Source organism: Eschrichtius robustus, chromosome 14, assembly GCF_028021215.1.
Source record: "Eschrichtius robustus isolate mEscRob2 chromosome 14, mEscRob2.pri, whole genome shotgun sequence".
In the NCBI taxonomy this organism is placed as follows: Eukaryota; Metazoa; Chordata; class Mammalia; order Artiodactyla; family Eschrichtiidae; genus Eschrichtius; species Eschrichtius robustus.
In genome coordinates this window covers 92,554,060-92,573,436 of record NC_090837.1, presented here as the reverse complement: position 1 = coordinate 92,573,436, position 19,377 = coordinate 92,554,060, and the positions used below count along the sequence as shown (strand labels likewise).

General features: G+C 40.7%; 1 protein-coding gene across 2 annotated transcripts in view; it reads right to left on the bottom strand.

The window, feature by feature from the left end:
- DOK6 (docking protein 6) overlaps nt 1-19,377 on the bottom strand; it is a 419,540-nt gene that overhangs the window by 12,941 nt on the left and 387,222 nt on the right. The window contains exon 9 of one of the 2 annotated variants that reach the window (XM_068563091.1): nt 10,454-10,717. The exons of the other annotated variant lie outside the window; for it this stretch is intronic. Within the exon in view, the coding sequence (XP_068419192.1) occupies nt 10,705-10,717 (13 nt within the window). The 3' untranslated portion in view covers nt 10,454-10,704. Of the gene's footprint in view, nt 1-10,453; nt 10,718-19,377 lie in introns of those variants that run through there. 2 annotated transcript variants of the gene reach the window in all.

Below are 19,377 nucleotides of genomic sequence, written 5' to 3'. Positions count from 1 at the left end.
CCATAGCCAGCCAACTGGTCTTCCTGACCAGTGGTGTCCGGCCCGCTCCACACCTGTTCAGGGTAAATGCAAACTCTCCCGCATGGTACTTAAGTACTTAAGGTTCTCAATGGTGGTGACAAGGGTATGATTTGGGTATTCTTTACTCGACCCTCATGTACAAAATCCATCAGTTCCACTCCTCTCCAGTAAAAATCCATGTAAAAACATTGCTTTGCTTACAAGTTTCAAGACAAATCCTCCAGGGCTTCCTTTTAACCTCATTGTTACCCTTAAACTCTTTCCTACATGTATGTGTATAAATACATTCGAACTGCCCCTAACGACTCTGATTTGAACTGTGCTCACTTCTCCAGCTTCAGGTTTTTCCAATCTCCACCTCCACGTCTGCTTTCACGGCCTCTTTCTAAAGGACACATGGTTCCCAGCTAAAGAGGCTCCCTGACCCGTGGCATGGGCTTCTTTCTCTGCTTGGAATGTCCACCCTCACACTCCTTTGTGCTCAGCTCTTTCAGGCTAATTCCTGTTTTTCTTGAAGAATTCATCTTGGAAGCCTGACACAGTCCTCTGCACCATCTCACCCAGCCTGAGTCTGCTGCGCTTTTTTTTCATTTTTATTTATTTTTGGCTGCGTTGGGTCTTTGTTGCTGCGCGCGGGCTTTCTCTAGTTGCGGTGAGCGGGGGCTACTCTTCGTTGCAGTGCGCGGGCTTCTCATTGCGGTGGCTTCTCTTGTTGTGGAGCACAGGCTCTACGTGCACGGGTTTCAGTAGTTGTAGCACCTGGGCTCATTAGTTGTGGCTCGTGGGCTCTGGAGCGCAGGCTCAGTAGTTGTGGCGCACGGGCTTAGTTGCTCCGCGGCATGTGGGATCTTCCTGGACCAGGGCTTGAACCCGTGTCGCCTGCAATGGCAGGCAGATTCTCAACCACTGCGCCACCAGGGAAGCCCTCTGCTGCACTTTCTTAGCACCTCCTGTATACCTCTTGCTCATCTCTTAACGCTTCACCTTGGTGTCTCTTCTGTGAGCTTTCACCCTGAACTTGAGGAAAGGAAGCTTATTTACCTTTGTCTTTGGAGCCTTGTAAAATGCCAGGCTCACAGCAGGCACTCAATAAATATTAATGAATAAAACTATGAAAAATGCATGCAGCAGCTCACTCTGTGCAGATAGAAGATAGAAGGACCGATATCTCATCGATTGCCTCGCACGTCTTTGATGGTCAATAATTATTTTGTTGAATCAAAATAATTTAATGATGTCGCCTGGTCCTGGCTGATAGGGAAATGACAATCCTTTTGAAAATGAGAATTTTAATAATAATGTAAGGCTAAATGTGATTGTCAAATGTATGCTATAGGTATAAACAGGAGAATAAGGAAATGATTATTTTTAGCTTCATTATAATATACCGACCCCAACAAATGTACCAATTTAAAAGGTTTTAAAAGATCTGAACAGATGCGAGTTTAGTGAAGAAATGAGGAAAGTGAAAGTTTGTTGGTAGACGATCCTCCGTGAGCCTCTTGCATCTCTGCATGTTTTGTGAGCAAAGGCACGGATGGCCTTCTTCTGAAAAACGGAGCGAGTGTCTCCCTCTGGAGAAGAGGGAAGACTTGCTGTGTCCCATGCAGTAAGGATAATGTCTCCCTCTGGGACAAAGTTCAGGCTGGATAATCGCCCACCATAAAATACTGGGGCTTGTGGTTCCTCTCCTGTAACACAGCCTACTTCATATGTGGGTGTCACCCGACCCTCTCTTCATCTCCCTGTAAGAAATGGGACTCAGGAAACCAGCATAAATGCTGGTACTCTGGCCAGTGCTCTTGCTGTGAGTAATAAAAGGTCCTTAGTCTCTGATCCAGGGGTCTCTTGTCTTCTGCCAGCATCCACGAAACTGCGGCAGGCTGACTGGCTAGCTGGTATGTGGGGTGAAATCTTAGACTGTCCACAGTTCTTGACAATGTTAATAAAGAGTGATATTTAATGATTCTCATGATAATGGCAGTGACTTCCAGTTTTTGTTGGATTTTTACAATGACTTATTATTTAGTAAGACTCTGCTAAGTTTCATTAATTCTTCATTATCTGAAATACACATCATATCTTAATGAAATAATTTCATGATAGTGACCAATAGGACAGTTTCATAGAGAGAGCTGAATAACTCCATGATATGTGAGAAAGAAAGAATGAATACGGACATTCTGGAATTCTTACTAGAGAACAGAAAATTAGGGAAGCAGTTCTCTTACCACTCAAATTCATAGGATGGATATACTTATTAATCAAAATTAATTTCCAGTAAAGACAGTCCAGTCACCTGAGAATTATCCAAATTATTTCTTATAAGGCATATAGATTTTTGTTGCTGCTATTGTTTCGATGGGGAGAGTCTCTTCTTCAGATGATTTTTTTTTAACAATAGCATGCTGTCAACATAAAAATAAAATGGAGAAAAAAATCACAGCGTTCATTTGATTGTCACAGGGAAGAAAGAAACATTTTAGGACAAACACAACGCAGAGAAGATGAATGATTTCTGCGGTTTTAGAATGAAGCTTTCATTCTGTTAGAGCCTTTGTTAAAAACAGTGAAGCATGTTTTAATTCTGAATATGGAAGACTGTGCTGGAAGATTTGCTGCCCTTTAAAATTGCTCTAGAGACGATTGCTATACCGCTATAGGGTACTTTAAAGATAGAAAATAAAGAGATTACAGGGTAAATAGCTTACAAGCTGTGATGGTTAACATTCAGGGGATGATTAACTGGTGAATATATCTCTCATCAGAGTTCTTTTGTTAAGATAGTTTCTTTTTGTCTCCTGTGACAGACAGTTAAACTGAACTGAGAAGATGCAGTCTTAGTGTATTTTAGAATATCCTGTTACTGCTGTTAGAACGTGGGACGGAAAGCAGAGAAACGTGGCCTACACAGGAAGTGTGGTGCGGGGGGTTTTGAGAAGCCAGTTGACAATCAAATACGCTCTGTCTTATTGATGACTTTCAATTACCGACTTGCCTCACTATCCTCAAGCATCTTAACCACTATGTGTAATTTTCACAGGATGGTTGACGCATGAGTCTATTGAAAAAAAAATGTGATTGTATAGAAAATGAATGGCTGATGATTGTTATTCTGATATGTACAAACTTCTGAATGGTTTGCCTTTTTACTTTAATAACAATAGGTTCTGGCAGTGTTTACATATTGCAGCTGTATTTTTAAATAAGTGGAAAGAGACAGGATATAAAAACAGTAAATCGAAGGTTTAACATCCCTCCTAATCTTCATTGTCTGTGCGAACCTGTGCCCGGTGGAGCTAATCCATGCACAGAGGCAGCTAGCTCCCTTATTGCTTGGTGTGTGTTGAAGTGTGTACTGTTGGGAAAAACTCATCAATGACTTGCATCATTACACATGTATTCTGCCTTTTGCATTCTACTGACAATCACAACTTTAGATAGATTCTTTAAGTCTGCATATATATATCTATATATCTATATATAAATAATATATGTATATATGCTATATTTTAAAAATATTATATGTGTTTTCCTTCGTGGCAGAAACTACAAAGCACAATAATTTTTGTCCATTCAGGTACTTGAGACTTGGGAGCTTAGTGTGGGGATGCGTGTGGGACACAGCTGGTGGTTAAGATCACTGTCTGAAATCCCGTTCAGTCTCTGGATATACGGGATGCACTGGAATGAAAACTGGTCTTGGACAAGCTGCAGAGCTCCTGGGGAAGGGACGGCTCACACGGTCTCACAGCCTGGATGCCAGGATGGCGAGGAGCTGCCCGCTGGTCTGAGGAGCAGCAGGTACGCTGTAGACAGTGTGGAAATCTGCATCAGTGGGATGTTTTTGTCTAGACTTTTCTCTTCACTTCATGCGTACTCTTCACTCATTGAGAAAAGTACACGCTGAAGTAGATGGCTATTCTCCCAAGACTAAGATAACGATACAGATTAGATTGAGTGACACTGGCTAAAATTAAGAAACACACGGAAGTCAACAAGAGTAGCAGAGATGCAAGAGTTCGTTCCTGGTGAGATGGTACTGCCTGATGCCCCTGTGTACTTGTAAGAATATTTTTTTTGCTTTTAGAATAACAGGCAGACATTCTCTGATACCAACAGTGGTAAAACCAAGACTCTCTTATATGTGTGTAAAACTTTTCTTTTTAGTATTTTTTACATGCATTGTTTCATGAAGCCCTCGCAGTAGAGAACTACACGCAGATTTCACTGGGGGTTACGCCGTGGTGCCCGACAGCCCTCTCTAGGGCGGAGGGGACGCCTGCAGGCTGGGGGGTCTTTCCTGTGAGAACCTGGCTGGGCCACAGACCCGGTTTTAATCAAACACTAACTGAGGTGCTGCTCTGAGGTGTTTCGTAGGTGTGCTTAGAGTCCAGAAGTAGGGAGATGATCCCAGAGAACCGGGGTGGGGCTGAGTCCCTCAGGTGAAAGAACAGCACTGAGGATTTCCTGGCGCAGGAGCAGTGCTGCCTGTGGACGGCAGCTTCACGTCCTGTCCCGGAGTCCCCGCCTGTGATCTTGAACTTGTCCAGTGAGCCCCCAGAAGTACATAAGCCGATGCCTTGCATTGTCTCCATGTGTCTCTCCCACTGCCTCTGCTTCTCTGCCTGCGCCCTGATGGATGCATGCACCGGGGTGTCCACTGTAACTAAGTTCCGGTCTCGGAGCACGTCCCTCCTGCTTGAGATGCCCTGGGGTACAGGGAACTCTGTTGGAAGTGGCTCCACAAACTACAGCGGGTCTGGGAAAGCCGTAGCTGCAAAAATGGCCAGTTCACAGGCTGGAAATGCTCCGTATTGTGACGGCATTTCAGGGTTCAGGAGGCTCCAGGGTCCTCATGGTTCATCGGTTCTCAGCTTGAAGGGGGGGTCTTCGGTAGGTATTTGTGGGGGAGGGCTGTAGATGGTGTTTGGTTTTGGATTCCAAGGACTCTTTCTGAGTTCTCAGTTCTCTAAAAAAGCTCCAAACCTCAGAATTCTGATTTTGGCAGCCTTTCTTAGCTTAAGTATGCTCTTGCTTCGGTCTGGATTTAGAACTCATAATTGAGGTGAGGGTACCCGCTGAGTTTCCCTGAGATGCCGACATTGGTGTGGACCAGAGGCAGAATTCTCATGGTGCATCTAGCCTGGGATGGTTGGGATCCTGGACTGAACTCAGCGGTTGCAGGACTGCTGTGGACTGAACTGTGTCCCCCCCAGATTCACTTGTTGAAGCTCTAATCCTCAATGTGACTGACTTGGAGATAAGGCTTTTAGGATGTAATTAAGTTAAATGAGGTCATAAGGGTGAGGTCCTAATCAGTGAGCATTGGTGACTTTATAAGAAGAAGAAGAGAGAGATCTCTCTCTTTCCACACTCACTGAGGAAAGGTATGTGAGCTCACAGCAAGAGGGCAGCCATTTGCAAGCCAGGAAGAAAGCTCTCCCCAATATCTGACCATGCTGATGCCCTGACCTTGGACTTCCAGCCTCCAGAATTGTGAGAAAATAAATTTCTCTTGTTTAAGCCACTCAGTCTATGGTATTTGGTTATGACAGCATCAGTAAATTCTGGAGTGATTGATTTTAGGGCCAAAGATCCTTAAGGACCATTTTTATTATTGTTTTATTTCTTTTTTTTAAAAAAAACTTATTTATTTATTTTTGGCTGTGTTGGGTCTTCGTTGCTGCGTGCGGGCTTTCTCTAGTTGCGGTGAGCGGGGGGCTACTCTTCGTTGTGGTGTGCGCGCGGGCTTCTCATTGAGGTGGCTTCTCTTGTTGCGGAGCACGGGCTCTAGGTGCACGAGCTTCAGTAGTTGTGGCATGTGGGCTTCAGTAGTTGTGGCACACGGGCTTCAGTAGTTGTGGCACGCGGGCTTCAGTAGTTGTGGCTCGTGGGCTCTAGAGCGCAGGCTCAGTAGTTGTGGTGCACGGGCTCAGTTGCTCTGCGGCATGTGGGATCCTCCTGGAGCAGGGATCGAACCCGTGTCCCCTGCATTGGCAGGCAGATTCCTATCCACTGTGCCACCAGGGAAGCCCCTCTTATTTCTTACTTAAGAAGAAAAATGAAGCTTTTTCATTTAATAAAGATGGAACACATCTGAAATGATCAGCAGTAGTGATCACCGATGATCAGTTCCAGACATTCACTGAATGGAATTGTATAAGGCATTTCATGAAAGAATAAGAAGGAAGTAGATGAGTTGGGCTCATATTCAAAGAACGAGAACCTACTATGCAGCAACAGTTAAAATGTAACACTTTTAAAGGTTTAATTTGCACATCCTTTGGTGTTTGTCGAAGCTGTGAGTCTACTGACTACCTCATGGGCAACAGGGACGTGTGAGAATTCTGCTCTCCTCCGTGAATACTGTGCCGAATGCAGAACGCTTTCCCTTTGGGGTTTTCTTCAGGAGTGTCCTGGTGGGCGCAGCTGTAACTTCTGCTGCGATGCGATCCTGCAGCTCTTGCTGAGGGCCTCTGCTGTGGCCCTGGTCTTCTCTGCCCCTCCCCGGTCCTCCTGGCATAGCATTCAAAGGTCAGGAACGGTTTCTAAACCAGCAGCTACAAAGCTGACCTCCTCCAATGTGGACAAGTTCTCAGACCGAGTCCAGGATTTGCATGTCGAGACCGAGTCCAGGATTTGCATGTCGACTGATCTGGATTTAAATCCTGTTTGCCCTTAATTGGAAGACACTTAAAGGCCCCAGGTTTTGCATTTTTCAAGCGGGGGGGGGGGGGTAATAATATCTACCTCATGTTTTAGGCTAAGTAGAAAGTATTTTAAACAAGGTAACACATGTGAAGTTCTTTGCACAGCGCTTACTCCTGTAAATGTTCCATACATATTAGCTGTTTATGTTTATGACCGTGGAAAAAGATACCCCAGAACAACAAATCTCCAACCTTTCTGGTCACAAAACATCATCTATTCACTGCAAATCTGCTTTAAGGCTGTGGAGTTAATTCATTAATTTGCTCATGGGGAATGGGTCTAATTATAATATGTGTGGCCACAATTTTATTATGCACAGTTCCTGTTTTTTGGAAGAGGAACACATTGCACTGGAGATGGAAAATGGTCAATGCTGTTGGCAGAGAGAAAGATAGGAGCAGCTGCGGTCATTTGATGTCCTGCACATCAGATTGGAAAGGGGCCTGGCAATGCTGCAGGCCTTTCACTTCTGGAATTTGATTCTTCAGCAGCACAGATTAGGAGCAGTGGGATTGCGGTGGGTCTTCTAACAGATTCAGGAGCTTGTTTTATGTTTTAAAAATTATCACTAGATGGAGGATACAAATTAAGATGTTTGATCTGTTTTTAAAAGTGATATTAATATCAAGGTATTTGGCTGTGCTCCTTAAGTCACAGTGTTTTATTTTCGGATACCATAATCATTTGCATAGAAATTAGCATTTTTCATAAATCCTAGAGGACATAAAATGTAGGCTAGAAAGTACAGTTGTATAAGTTTACAACTGTGGAGATTATTTTTCATGCAAATATATTTAATCAATGAAACTGACAGTGAAACCAAAAAAGAATTTTAACCAAATCTTGAAAAGTCTCAAGTTACATGACCTATCTATCTATCTATCTATCTATCTATCTATCTATCTATCTATCTATCCAAATAGAAAGATAAGATCGAACCCTATAATAGTTGTTTTTAGGTCACAAACTGTAAAATATCAGAAATTTCATGGAGTTCAACCTAAAATACATACATACAGAATTTTAAAATGTGATGATGACAAAGTTTTATGTCGTCTGTCAACTTCATTTGTTTTTATTTAAATGACTTACTCCTGTAACTGTATTCTTACGTTTTAATATAGAAAGAGCTGCAGCACTAATCATATGAACTCTGTGATGCCTCAGACCTTATTCCTAGCCCCAGTTAATGGCTTTGATGCTAATTTTAGCACAGAACTCCATAATATAGTATTGTTCTTTTATTAAAATTTTTTTCTTTGATGTGTTTCCAATTACAGAAGGAATGCATGTTTGTTGTAGTGAGTGAGACCAGACAATATGAAGATGAACAAAAGTAAAGTTCATCTTCCCATCTTCCTTCAACCCCGGGCTAAGGCGTGGCTTTCTCTCTGTGGCGGTTTCCCCTGGGGGCCTGAGATCTCACCTGCCGCTGTGGCCTCCCTCCCTCCCTCCCTCCCTCCCTCCTGGTGCTTTTATTTCCTGCCGCCTCAGCTAGGCTTCCCCAGGTGCCCCGAGGCCTGTGATTTGCACGGAGCACATCTCCGTTCTGGTCGCAGCGCCTGGGCTCAGGGAGGCCAGCTCACGTCCACTTGCGTTCTTACAGGGGTCGGACTTTCAGACTTGCCTGCGATGATTGCAGATTAGAGAAGAGAAACTAAAACCCAGCCCCGCCTACACTGCACCTCCCGCTGTCCGGCCACTCGCCTCGCTGGCCGCGTCCCCGCAAAGGGATTTTGCTTCGTTTACCCACAGCGCCACTTTTTGTCCCCTCCCATTCCCTCCCCCCCCCCCCCCTTCAGGGCCAGTGTAGCCTTAAAAATACACACTTGTCGTTGTTGAACTGCAGCGCTGGGACCAGGAGCCCCTCACCCAGCCGCCTCTTTCACTTCTCTTTCTGGTTGGTACTGGTTTCTGATTGCCGGCCCCCGTATTTTTATCGTCGTGCTTTGCGGGTTTTGTCAAGGTCACCCAGCTGTAGGCCACGGTCTGTCCCTTCCTTTCTCCTGGGGGTCCCTCCCTTCACTCCCCCAACTCTCTGCGGCGGTGCCTCCCTTCCGGGTTATACCCTCCCGGCCGCGGGCCGCATGCTCGCTCAAAGTAGTGACATGTTTATATGCTGCTTTCAGGCTTCAGATAGTTTCACATGTAATTACTTATTTTAATTCTGAAAACGGCACTGGGAAGTAAGAGGGCAGGTATTATTTCCCACTTGGTGCTCGGCGAAACAACCTGGGGGCTGGTGTGGCCCTGCTAGGACCGGTCCAGGTGCGTGTGAGGTCTGCAACCCAGATTGCCGAACTCCTGGTTGTGTGTCTGCTTCCTCACGCTGCACCCTGGCTGTCCTCTGGGCTCTGCTTCGTGGCTTCTGGAATATCAGCTGTCTAATGACAAAGCTCTTTCTAAGTCCCCCTTCCCCCATTTAACTCCCCAAGTGAAGTCCAACTCTGCCACTAAAAAAAATGCAATCATCTGTATGAACGGTATAGGATATTCTTCGGGAAGTCAGGAGATCTGAGGTTCCTTCCGACTTTACTGTCTTGTCACTCATAAAATGGAGCAAAATGGGGCAGAGTTGCTTGGAATTTAAGCGTTCATCAGGATCACCCAAAGGCTTTCCTCAACACGGACTCCTGGGCTCCACCCCTAGAATTTCTGATTTCCAGTAGGTCTGGAATTTGCGTTTCTAACAGGTTCCCTGATAATGCTGATCCTCCTGACTTGGGGACCACACTTTAAGAACTGCTGGCCCACATCATTTCTAAGTTCCCTTAAATTTCAGCCAGTCGTGATTGGGAGTGACAGTGGCCACCGTCAGTAAGCTGCTGATAAAAGCATGTGGCTTGGCACTTTTTTGAAGATGAGAAAAACTAGGATGGAGGACGCTCATAACATACCCACCAGCCCCTCCTGACCAGCTCTGCCTAAAGCTTGATGAGAATCCAATATTGGTTCCCTTTTCCCTTTGAACCTATGATGAACTTGAATGGCTAGTGTTTATGTTTTAGAAATTTGTAGAGACATCAAAGCCAATCTGCATGCAATCCGATTTCTGAATGACCTTGTCACTTAGCATAATAATGTTATATAATAACCTGCCTAGTGGTATGAATCTCCAGTTACCTAGCCTGCCTTGTAAAATACTGATCCTTAAGGTTGATGATAATGGGACTACAGTGATTGATAAATGGGATTTTATACTGTAATTCTGGGTCTCACCAAAAAGGAATGTATTTGGGCTCTATAGCTTGTTTCTAGTCAGGGCAGCAGCTGCAAAATTTATGTTTCTTATCATTCTGCTAGGTTCATGGGTTCTGAGGGAAATAATCCTGTTTTCTTGCTTAATAAATATAGGGTAAACTCGTTAATTACACTGGGATTAATCTGGCATTTAGTGCAGATACTAAACAGTGCATTACATTGAGTATTTGACCTTTTACAATATTAACAGTTGGAACGGGCTAAAATTGAACATACAGCACAAGTCCAAATAGAATTAGCAGTGTGCTCCTGAAAATTTTTATATTTCAGCTGCCTTCCAATAAGAATTTATAGGCAGCAAGACCATCTAAGAAGATAAAAATAAAAGTAAGTTTCTAAACTGTGTGGATACCATTAAATATATAATTTATTATACTAATTATAATAGAACAAGTAATTTTGTTTTTTAGTTTTTTAAAAATTTTTTAAAAATTTATTTTTGGCCGTGTGCGGGCTTTCTCTAGTTGCGGTGAGCGGGGGCTATTCTTCGTTGCGGTGCGTGGACTTCTCATTGTGGTGGCTTCTCTTGTTGCGGAGCACGGGCGCGGGCTTCGATAGTTGTGGCACAGGGGCTTAGTTAGTTGCTCCACGGCATGTGGGATCTTCTGAGACCAGGGATCGAACCCGTGTCCCCTGCATTGGCAGGCGGATTCTTAACCACTGCGTCACCAGGGAAGCCCCAAGTAATTCTCTTTGATTAGGGCTTTACTAGGTTAGAGAACTAAAAAAATCCCAGATAAGAAAGACAGTTAAGTGATATAACGCAAATTTCAATCTAAAACTTTGAAATACATCCAAGAAATCTTGAAGGAAAAGTAAGCAGTAAAGTACACAACCTTTTTTTTTTTTTTAGTACACACACACACAAAACATAAACTCAGTTTCAAAAAACAAATAATAATTAAGTGAAATTATTATAATATCTCTTCCCTTAATAATAAAATGAAAAACTTGTTTGAAAGGACAGATACAATTAATGACTTTTCTTCAGAGTTTATTCATATGTTTGCACCCTAAGAAGTTTCAGTTAAGCCTGTGAACCTTTGACAGTTCTCAAACGTTATCACATATGTGCTTTATGTTAGATCAGAATTTGTTTGGGAGAAGATCTATTTGGAAATACTGTGGCCTATTTGGGTTTCTTCTTTTTTTCCTCCCCGTGTGTATGAGAGGTATCTTAACAGTGTTATGGTTTCCTGGAATACTGGAAGAAGATTATTAAACTGTAGAAACAAGTTCAGTCAAAATTATGGCACTGCCTATTTTGCATGTGGCTATGTGTATTTAAAAAGGGCCATGTCTATTTTATTTTGCATGGATTATTTCATCAGTAGTCTTATTTCTCGGATCATTACTTCTCATCACTCATTTCTTCCGTGAAAACCTTTCAATGGCCTTCATACTCCCACCTTCATCCTCCCCAAAAGGACATAACAGGTGAAATAAAGCCACCATCTAAGTGCTCATGAACTTTCCTCCTCTGAGGTGAAAATACTTTCTCTGGTGATGAGTTTAATGTCTCACCAGCATATATGCCTCCCTTAGATTATAAACCACAAGTGCAGGAGCTGTGTCTCTTTATGTGCTGTCCAAGTTCTGACTTCTTGATGGCACTTAATCATAAGAATCATTAAATGAGTGAGTGAGAAATTGCTCTACCAAACGCCTCCATTTTGGTAGTAAAAGGATATGAAATAGAGCTTGTTCTGAAGTGCTTCCCTGAAGTGCTTCCAGGATGTAAGGACTCACCTTCCTTTCTGAGCAGAAGTGTATTTTGACCCTCCCCGTGTTGCTAAACTTCTCCATTCTTTATTTTTATCCAACTTTGCAGTTACTCCCTTTGGTAGATACCCTGCACCAAAGTCAGAGTTAGAGAAAATTTATGACACTCATAACACCAATACCAGTTGGCAGTCTGTGTTAATATGTGAGATGGCAGAGCAATTTGTGAATATGAAAAATCTTGGCTTAAGATTTTCTGAGGAAGCTTAAGAGGTACTTTGGGTTCCAGCTCTAAGATAAATAAGTTGTGGGGATGTGATGTACAGCATGGTGACCATGGTCAACAATACTGGATTGTATAGTGGCGAGTTGCTGAGAGAGTAGATGTTAAAGGTTCTCATCACAAGAAAAATAATTTGGTGTTTAAGAGCAAAATAAAAAACCAAACCAAAAAACACAAACAGGAAACAGTCTAAATGTTTGACAGTGGGAGTTGGTTGTATCGATTAAACTATAGATCTACTGCTTAGCATATCATATAGCTATTCTTAATGATGATGTACAAGGATATTAATGATGTGGGAGAATGCCCATGACATATTGTTAAGGAAAAGGCTGATTAAAAAGTATTAAAGATAAGATGCACTGAGTAAAAAAATCAAACTAAACAAAACTAAACAAAGAGGCTGCACATATCTTTATACCTAAATACCAACATGATAGTCTCTGGGAGATGCTTTTAAACATTTTATTTTATTCTCATTTCTCACTTTATTCTTAGTTCTCTTTTCTTTCCCCAAATTTTCTTCAATTCCCATACATTATTTTAATCAGAAGTATATGCACTTAAAGATAGATTTAAAATAGTAACTTGCTTGAATAAATATTCTTGGAGAATTTATAATTTTCTAATTACATTGTCCTAAAATATGCCAGATTCTGTTTATTGCCTTGACAACTGCCCATTTGCCCTTTTGTCCTTGTGATAAGAAGCCGGGGTAGAAATCTTTTGATCTCAGGGAAGTTAGGGTTTTCCCTCAGGCAAGGAGATAAATAATGACTAGAAAGCTCATCACAGCAATTCTTTCCTCTTTGCCAGTTACTTACTTTCCCAGCGTTTCCCAGTGCAGACAGAGTTACCCATAATGTCAAAATTCTGGCCCGTGAAATAGAAGACATCTGTGTGGAAATTTGGAAAGATTTCCTTCACTGATTAAAAATTAATAAGCCTCACAGTGGAGAAACTTTGTCTCTTCCTTCTGATTTGTGTTTTGAAAGTAAATGTGATGCCTGGAGCTCTAGCAGTCATCTTGTGAACAAGAGTTACAAGCATGAAGATGGGAAGGAAACTTGCTAAGCACAATAGAACAGAAGCATAGAAAGACCCTGGATCCCCAGTGACATCACTGAGCAGCTAAACCAACAAGAGGAGCCAAATGAGGCTTTTTTATATGATAAAGAAATGAACTATTGGTGTCAACCACTGTCAGTTGGTTTTTAACTTACTTGCAGCAAAAAACATTCCTAATTATTAAATGAGGTCCACTAGCAAAATTAGATGGTGGGATTGTAACTATCTTTTTTAAAAAATACGATTAGAGCCCCCTTACAAATCGTTTGAAAAAAAAGAGAATATTGTAAACAATGTAATTTAACGATACTTGTTATAGTGCAGTTTGGAGTAGGTTCTCTTTCCTTTTTTTCTTTTTTTTTTTTAATTAATTTTTATTGCAGTATAGTTGCTTTACAACGTTGTGTTAGTTTCTGCTGTGCAGCAAAGTGAATCAGTTATACATATACGTATATCCACTCTTTCTTAGATTTCCTTCCCATGTAGGTCACCACAGAGCAAGCAGTAGGTTCCCTTTCCTAACAGTGGCGACTAAGATGTGGTTTCCCTTGAGATCAAGCAAACTTGGGGCTAACCTCTTTTTGCAAAGACGGAGGACAGGAGATGGACGGAGGACAGGAGATGGATTCCTGCTGTCCTCTGGTCCCTGTGCCAGGAGACGCTGACTCGCCCAGCTGTAGCACAGCAAGCCTTAGGGGTGACACTGGCCCTACGTGTGCTGCCCGCATAAGGCTCAGCTGCTAGCCTCCCCCTCAGGTTTGAACTTTCAACTCGAAAATAATACAAATGTCGATTTAGAAAAAGTAGAAAGAGAAAACTTGAGTGGCCTTTCTTAAACTATGAAAAAATATTTGTCTTTGATAGTTTCTTGGCAATTCAGTTCCCAACTATGCGGTACTTGAACAAGAGTCCGGTATTCTCTAGCATAGAGGTGACCCCAAATGTGCAGTGTTCTCTACGGATTAGCCCAAAATGTGATGAAAAGTGTAACAGCCAGAGAGTCAGAGATGCGCTGATAGTTCTGGGAACTTCAGTATCTAGTCAGATGGCTGTTTTGGTTTCCTACGGCTGCTGTAACAGATGGCCACAAATTTAACGGCTTAGAACAACACAGATTATCCTCTTGCAGTCCTGGAGGCTGGAGTCTGAAATGAATGTCCCTGGACAGAAAGGTCAGCAGGGCCGCGCTCCCTCCGGCCTGTTTCCTTGCCTCTTCCTGCTCCTGGAGGCCGTCCTCATTTTTGGCTCATGACCCCACCAGCACATTACTTTTAGGGCCCCTCTGGATAATCCATGTGTCTCACCACTCAAGATCCTTAACTGAATCAGCCCTGCGAAGTCCCTTTGTCATGTAAGGTTCTGGGGATGCGGAAGTGATGGGCGTCCTTGGGGAACCATTATCCAGCTCACCACAAGAGCCTTAGACAGTTAAGTAAAAATCATACTGATACTAGTTGAACCCATATTGTGTTCCACACACTATTTATTCTAAGGCCTTGAAAACAGGAGGAAAAAAGTGAATATTTAAGAGGAAAAAACATTAGCTCACTTAATATTTGTACCCTTAGGTGATAAGTACTAAAATTATTCTCATTTGACAGATGAAGATAATAAAGTACAGAGAATTTAGTTTACCTGAGATCATAATGCTTGTAAGGGGAAGAGTCCTAAACAAGAACCCCTATTCTTCCTCTCCATGCTACATGCCACCTTGACCTCTTGGGGCTGGAGTTTCATGGGTTGTTGGGAGGGTATAATAGAACTAGATACTCTCTGTATTTCAAGTTCTAATGGATTCTTTCCAACCCAAGGATGTAAATATATTTTGCCCAATGAGAAAAATTCCAAAGGTACGTTAGTTGTAGCAACAAAATCATTAAAATAAATGTTTCAGAGTCATTTATTATGTTGTTTGGAAAGAGTGTAGTGTAGGGGAAAAGTCATATTTCTTAAAATACAAACTTCATCAAGATATTAGTAATGACATTTCTAAGCTGGCCAGAATGACTGAACTATTCAGAAGTTGAGTCTGAGAGGCCAGATTATATAACAGGTCACTGTAAAAAAGATACCCCATGTCTTTCAGAGGCCATTTTCATAAATGAATTTTAAAAATCTAGCATTCTGAAACTATTATGATGCCAAAATAGAAAAAAGTCTGGAGAAAAGAAGATATTCACGTGAATTTTTTTTACAAAATTATGAATTCTGACAAAATAAAGTAACAAAGCTTTTTGTGTTAAGGCAGGTCTATTAGACATGTATACAGGCAGAGTGCATGGGATGAATCATGTTCAATAATAGCACTTAATATCTTTCCCAGAAACATAATGGGTAATTTTTGAAGCATAAGTGATTTCTGAAAAGAGGAACTAAACAGAGACAAAATAAATGTTGACATAATGTAACTTCTTTGTTATAAGCAATTTGAAAATATAACAGGGAAGAGCAGAATGTAATTGTAATATAGAATATATTTTAAAATCCCATTTAATGAGAAGCCATTTGGTAGGTAGTGTACCTAAAGAAAAATATTAACATACTTTGAAATTAGGGAAATTCATAGATTAGTGGCTTTAGATTTCATTTACTGTTTCAATGCAATAGAAAAAGGAAGCCAAATTGAATGGCTCCAAATTTTGTGTTTTTATAGCACATACAGAGATAAAGAAAAACTAAAAATAGTAAAAATAACTCCGTAAAGATAAGCTGAACTGTAAATGTTTCTTTCCTGCTGATTTTAATTTGTTGCCTTAAAATTGTATATGCTGGGAACTAACTCTGACCCCTTGAAAGACAGCCATTAGAATTACTTCTATTTGCTTTTATATTAAAGTCAAATGGCTTGGAGAATGAAGCTGTGTGGCTAAGTTTAGAGGGTTTCTCAGCTGATGATATCTGAGACCGAACCAGTCAAGTGTGAGAAAACTGTAATAGAGGCTTGGTCATCAGGGCATCATGGAAATGATGGACTCTCAGGGTAGAATCACACCTGAGATTTATTATGCTGTGTCTTCCACAAATGACTGAAGCAGCCTGATTACTCAGGACGTGGATTCTACGTGATAAAAACATCGCATTTCAATCCCGTGGCCAAAACTTGTTGTTAAAGTAGTTTCATTTTAGAGCTAACTAACTTATTGAGGGCACTTCATGATCTTGGATGCCCGTCAAGCAAATATTGGAGACATTCAAGCAATGCTAAGGAAGTATAGGTATCTTTCTTTTTATATGGAAATTGACGGAAAAACACTTCATACCGTTTTTGATCTTTTTCAGAATGAACAATTTCAGTGATTTCAGAATGGTTAAGTGCTTTTCAAAGCCCATTTGTTGCCTTTTGGGCCATAGGCAAGCCAGAGTTAATGACTTCATTTTTTTACGAAACAAGGTTAGGTGTTCTCAGATTTAAAAATACTTAATTTTTCTCAGCTAGTTTGCAGAATATTGCTGCTGACAAAAAAACTTCTAAAAAAAATAAAGAGTTTCTAATTTTGTGGTATCTTAATGGATTTTGGATGAACAAGATAAAAGTGTTTAAAATTCAAATGAAGAAATGTTTCCTTTTAGCTCACAACTCCAATTTCTTGCTTGCAGGTCAATATATTAGTAATAATAGTAATAATTAGTAGTAATAGTAGAAAAATGATCACAGCATTAATTGTAAGTTTACTATGTACTAGGATTTATGGTTTCTTTAAACACATTAAATTCTGTTTACAAGCCAGTGACTTGCTAAAAAGATTTTTAGTTCTATTTTGCACATTAGGAAACAGACAATATGGTAGTTAAGTTTTCTGTCCATGATTGCATAGCTAGTACTCCAACAAGGCTGGTTTGGCCTCAGAACCAGTGCCCTCATCCCCTCTAGAAGCTAAAAAACATGAAGTGAAAATGGTTGTCTCTATAACCTAAAAACTTAGAAACAACAGTAAGTGGAATATTTCTTTCTAAATTTTATAATATTAATAATGAATAACATGACACTATTGTTTTAGTTTACTTAAGAGATTCCAAAAGTATACAAAACAGAAAACAAAAAAATTCTGTTCTCCTAAAATCTGGTAAGATCAACGTCTGGCATTTTAGATAACCTGAATTTTCACAAAGATTTGAAGACATATTCTAATGTGCAAGTGTTATGTAATTAATACAGTTAATTTTTAAATTATGATTTTACTCTTTTGAGCAGTTTTAGCTTCACAGCAAAACTGAAGTGAAGGTGCAGAGATTTCCCATAAACCCGCTGCCCCTACACATGCACATCCTCTCCCCCATTATCAACATCATCCACCAAAATGTTACATTTGTTACAACAGATTAACCTACACTGATACATCATAATCCCTCAAAGCCCATAGTTTACTTTAGGGTTCATTCATGGTGTTGCACGTTCTGTGGGTTTGGACAAATGTATAAAGACATATATCCATCATTATGGTATCATCCAGAGTATTTTCACTGCCCGAAAAATCCTCCTTTCTCTGCCTATTCATCTTCCCCTTGACCAACCCCTGGCAACCACTGATCTTTTTACTGTCTCTCTAGTTTTGCCTTTTCCAGAATGTCATATAGTTGGAATCATAAGTACATAGTCTTTTCAGACTGGCTTCTTTCTCTTGGTAATGTGCACTTGAGGTTCTTCCATCTGTTTTTATGGCTTGATAACTCATTTACTTTTAGCCTGGAATAATACTGTGTGGATATACCACAGTTTATCCATTCACTAGGTTGCTTCCATGTTTTGGCAATTATGAATAGAGCTGCTATTAACATCTGTGTGCAGGTTTTTGTGTGGATGTACATTTCCACTTCTTTTGGGTAAATATCAAGAAGCATGAATGCTGGATTGTATGGTAAGAGGATGCTTAGTATTTTAAGAAACTGCCAAACTGTCTTCCAAAGTGGCTGTATCATTTTGCGTTCCCCAGCAATGAATGAGGGTTCCTGTTGCTCCACATTCTCACCAGCATTTGCTGTTGTCAATGTTCGGGATTTTGGCCATTCCAGTGAGTGGAATCCCGTTGTTTTACTTTGCATGACATATAATATGAATCATCTTCTCATATGCTTACTTTCCATCTGTATATCTTCCTTGGGGAGGTGTCTGCTAAGACTATTGGCTCATTTTTAATCAGGCTGTTTCCTTTTGTTGAGTTTGAGTTCCTTTTATATTTTAAATGATAGTCCTTTTTAGATGCATCTTTTGCAAATATATTCTCCCAGTCTGTGGCTCGTCTTCTCATTCTCTTGCCATTGTCTTTCATAGAGCAGAAGTTTTTCATTTTAATGAAGTCCAGCTTATCAATTATTTCTCTCATGGACCATGGCTTTGGTGTATCGAAAAAGTCATCGCCAGACCCAGGGTCATCTAGGTTTTCTCCTACGCTATCTTCTAGGAGTTTTATAAGTGTTATGTTTTGCATTTAGGTCTGTGATCCATTTTGAGTTCACTTTCATGAAGGGTGTAGAGTCTGTGTCTGGTTAAACTTTTTATTGTGTGTGTGTGCATATGGATGTCCAGTTGTTCCAGCACCATTTGCTGAAAAGACTATCCTTGCTCCATTGTGTTGCCTTTGCTCCTTTGTCAAAGATCTATTTCTGGGCTCTCTATTTTGCTCCATTTACCTATTTGCCTATTTTGCCAATACCAAACTGTGTTGATTACTGTAGCTTTATAGTAAGTCTTGTAAGTCTTGAAGCTGGAGAATGTCATCCTTAAATCTTGTTCTTTTCCTCCAATATTGTGTCATCTGTTCTGGGTCTTTGCCTCTTCGCATAAACTTTGGGATCAGTTTGTCAATTCTGTGAAATAAGTCACTGGCATTTTGATTGGGAAAGCATAGAATCTCTACATCAATTTGGGAAGAACTAGAATCTTTACAATTTGAGTCTTCCTAGCCATGAACGTGGACTGTTTTTCCATTTATTTACTCCTTCTTTGATTTTCTTTATTATTAGATGTTAATGTAAATGGTACTGTGGCTTTAATTTCAGATTCCACTTTTTCATTGCTGGTATATGGGAATGCAATTGACTTTTCTGTATTAACTTGTATCTTGCAGCTTTGCTACTTACTTACTCATTTCAGGAGTTTTTTTGTCAATTCTCCCAAATTTTCCGCATTGATGATCATGTCATCAGAGAACAAAGACAGTTTTATTTTTTCCTTCCCAATCTACATACTTTTAATTTCCTTTTCTTAATGCATTAGCTACTGTACTACTTCAGTATAATACTGAAAAGAAGTGTAAAGGGTGACATCCTTGTCTTGTACCTGATCTTACTGGGGAAGCTTCTAGTTTCTC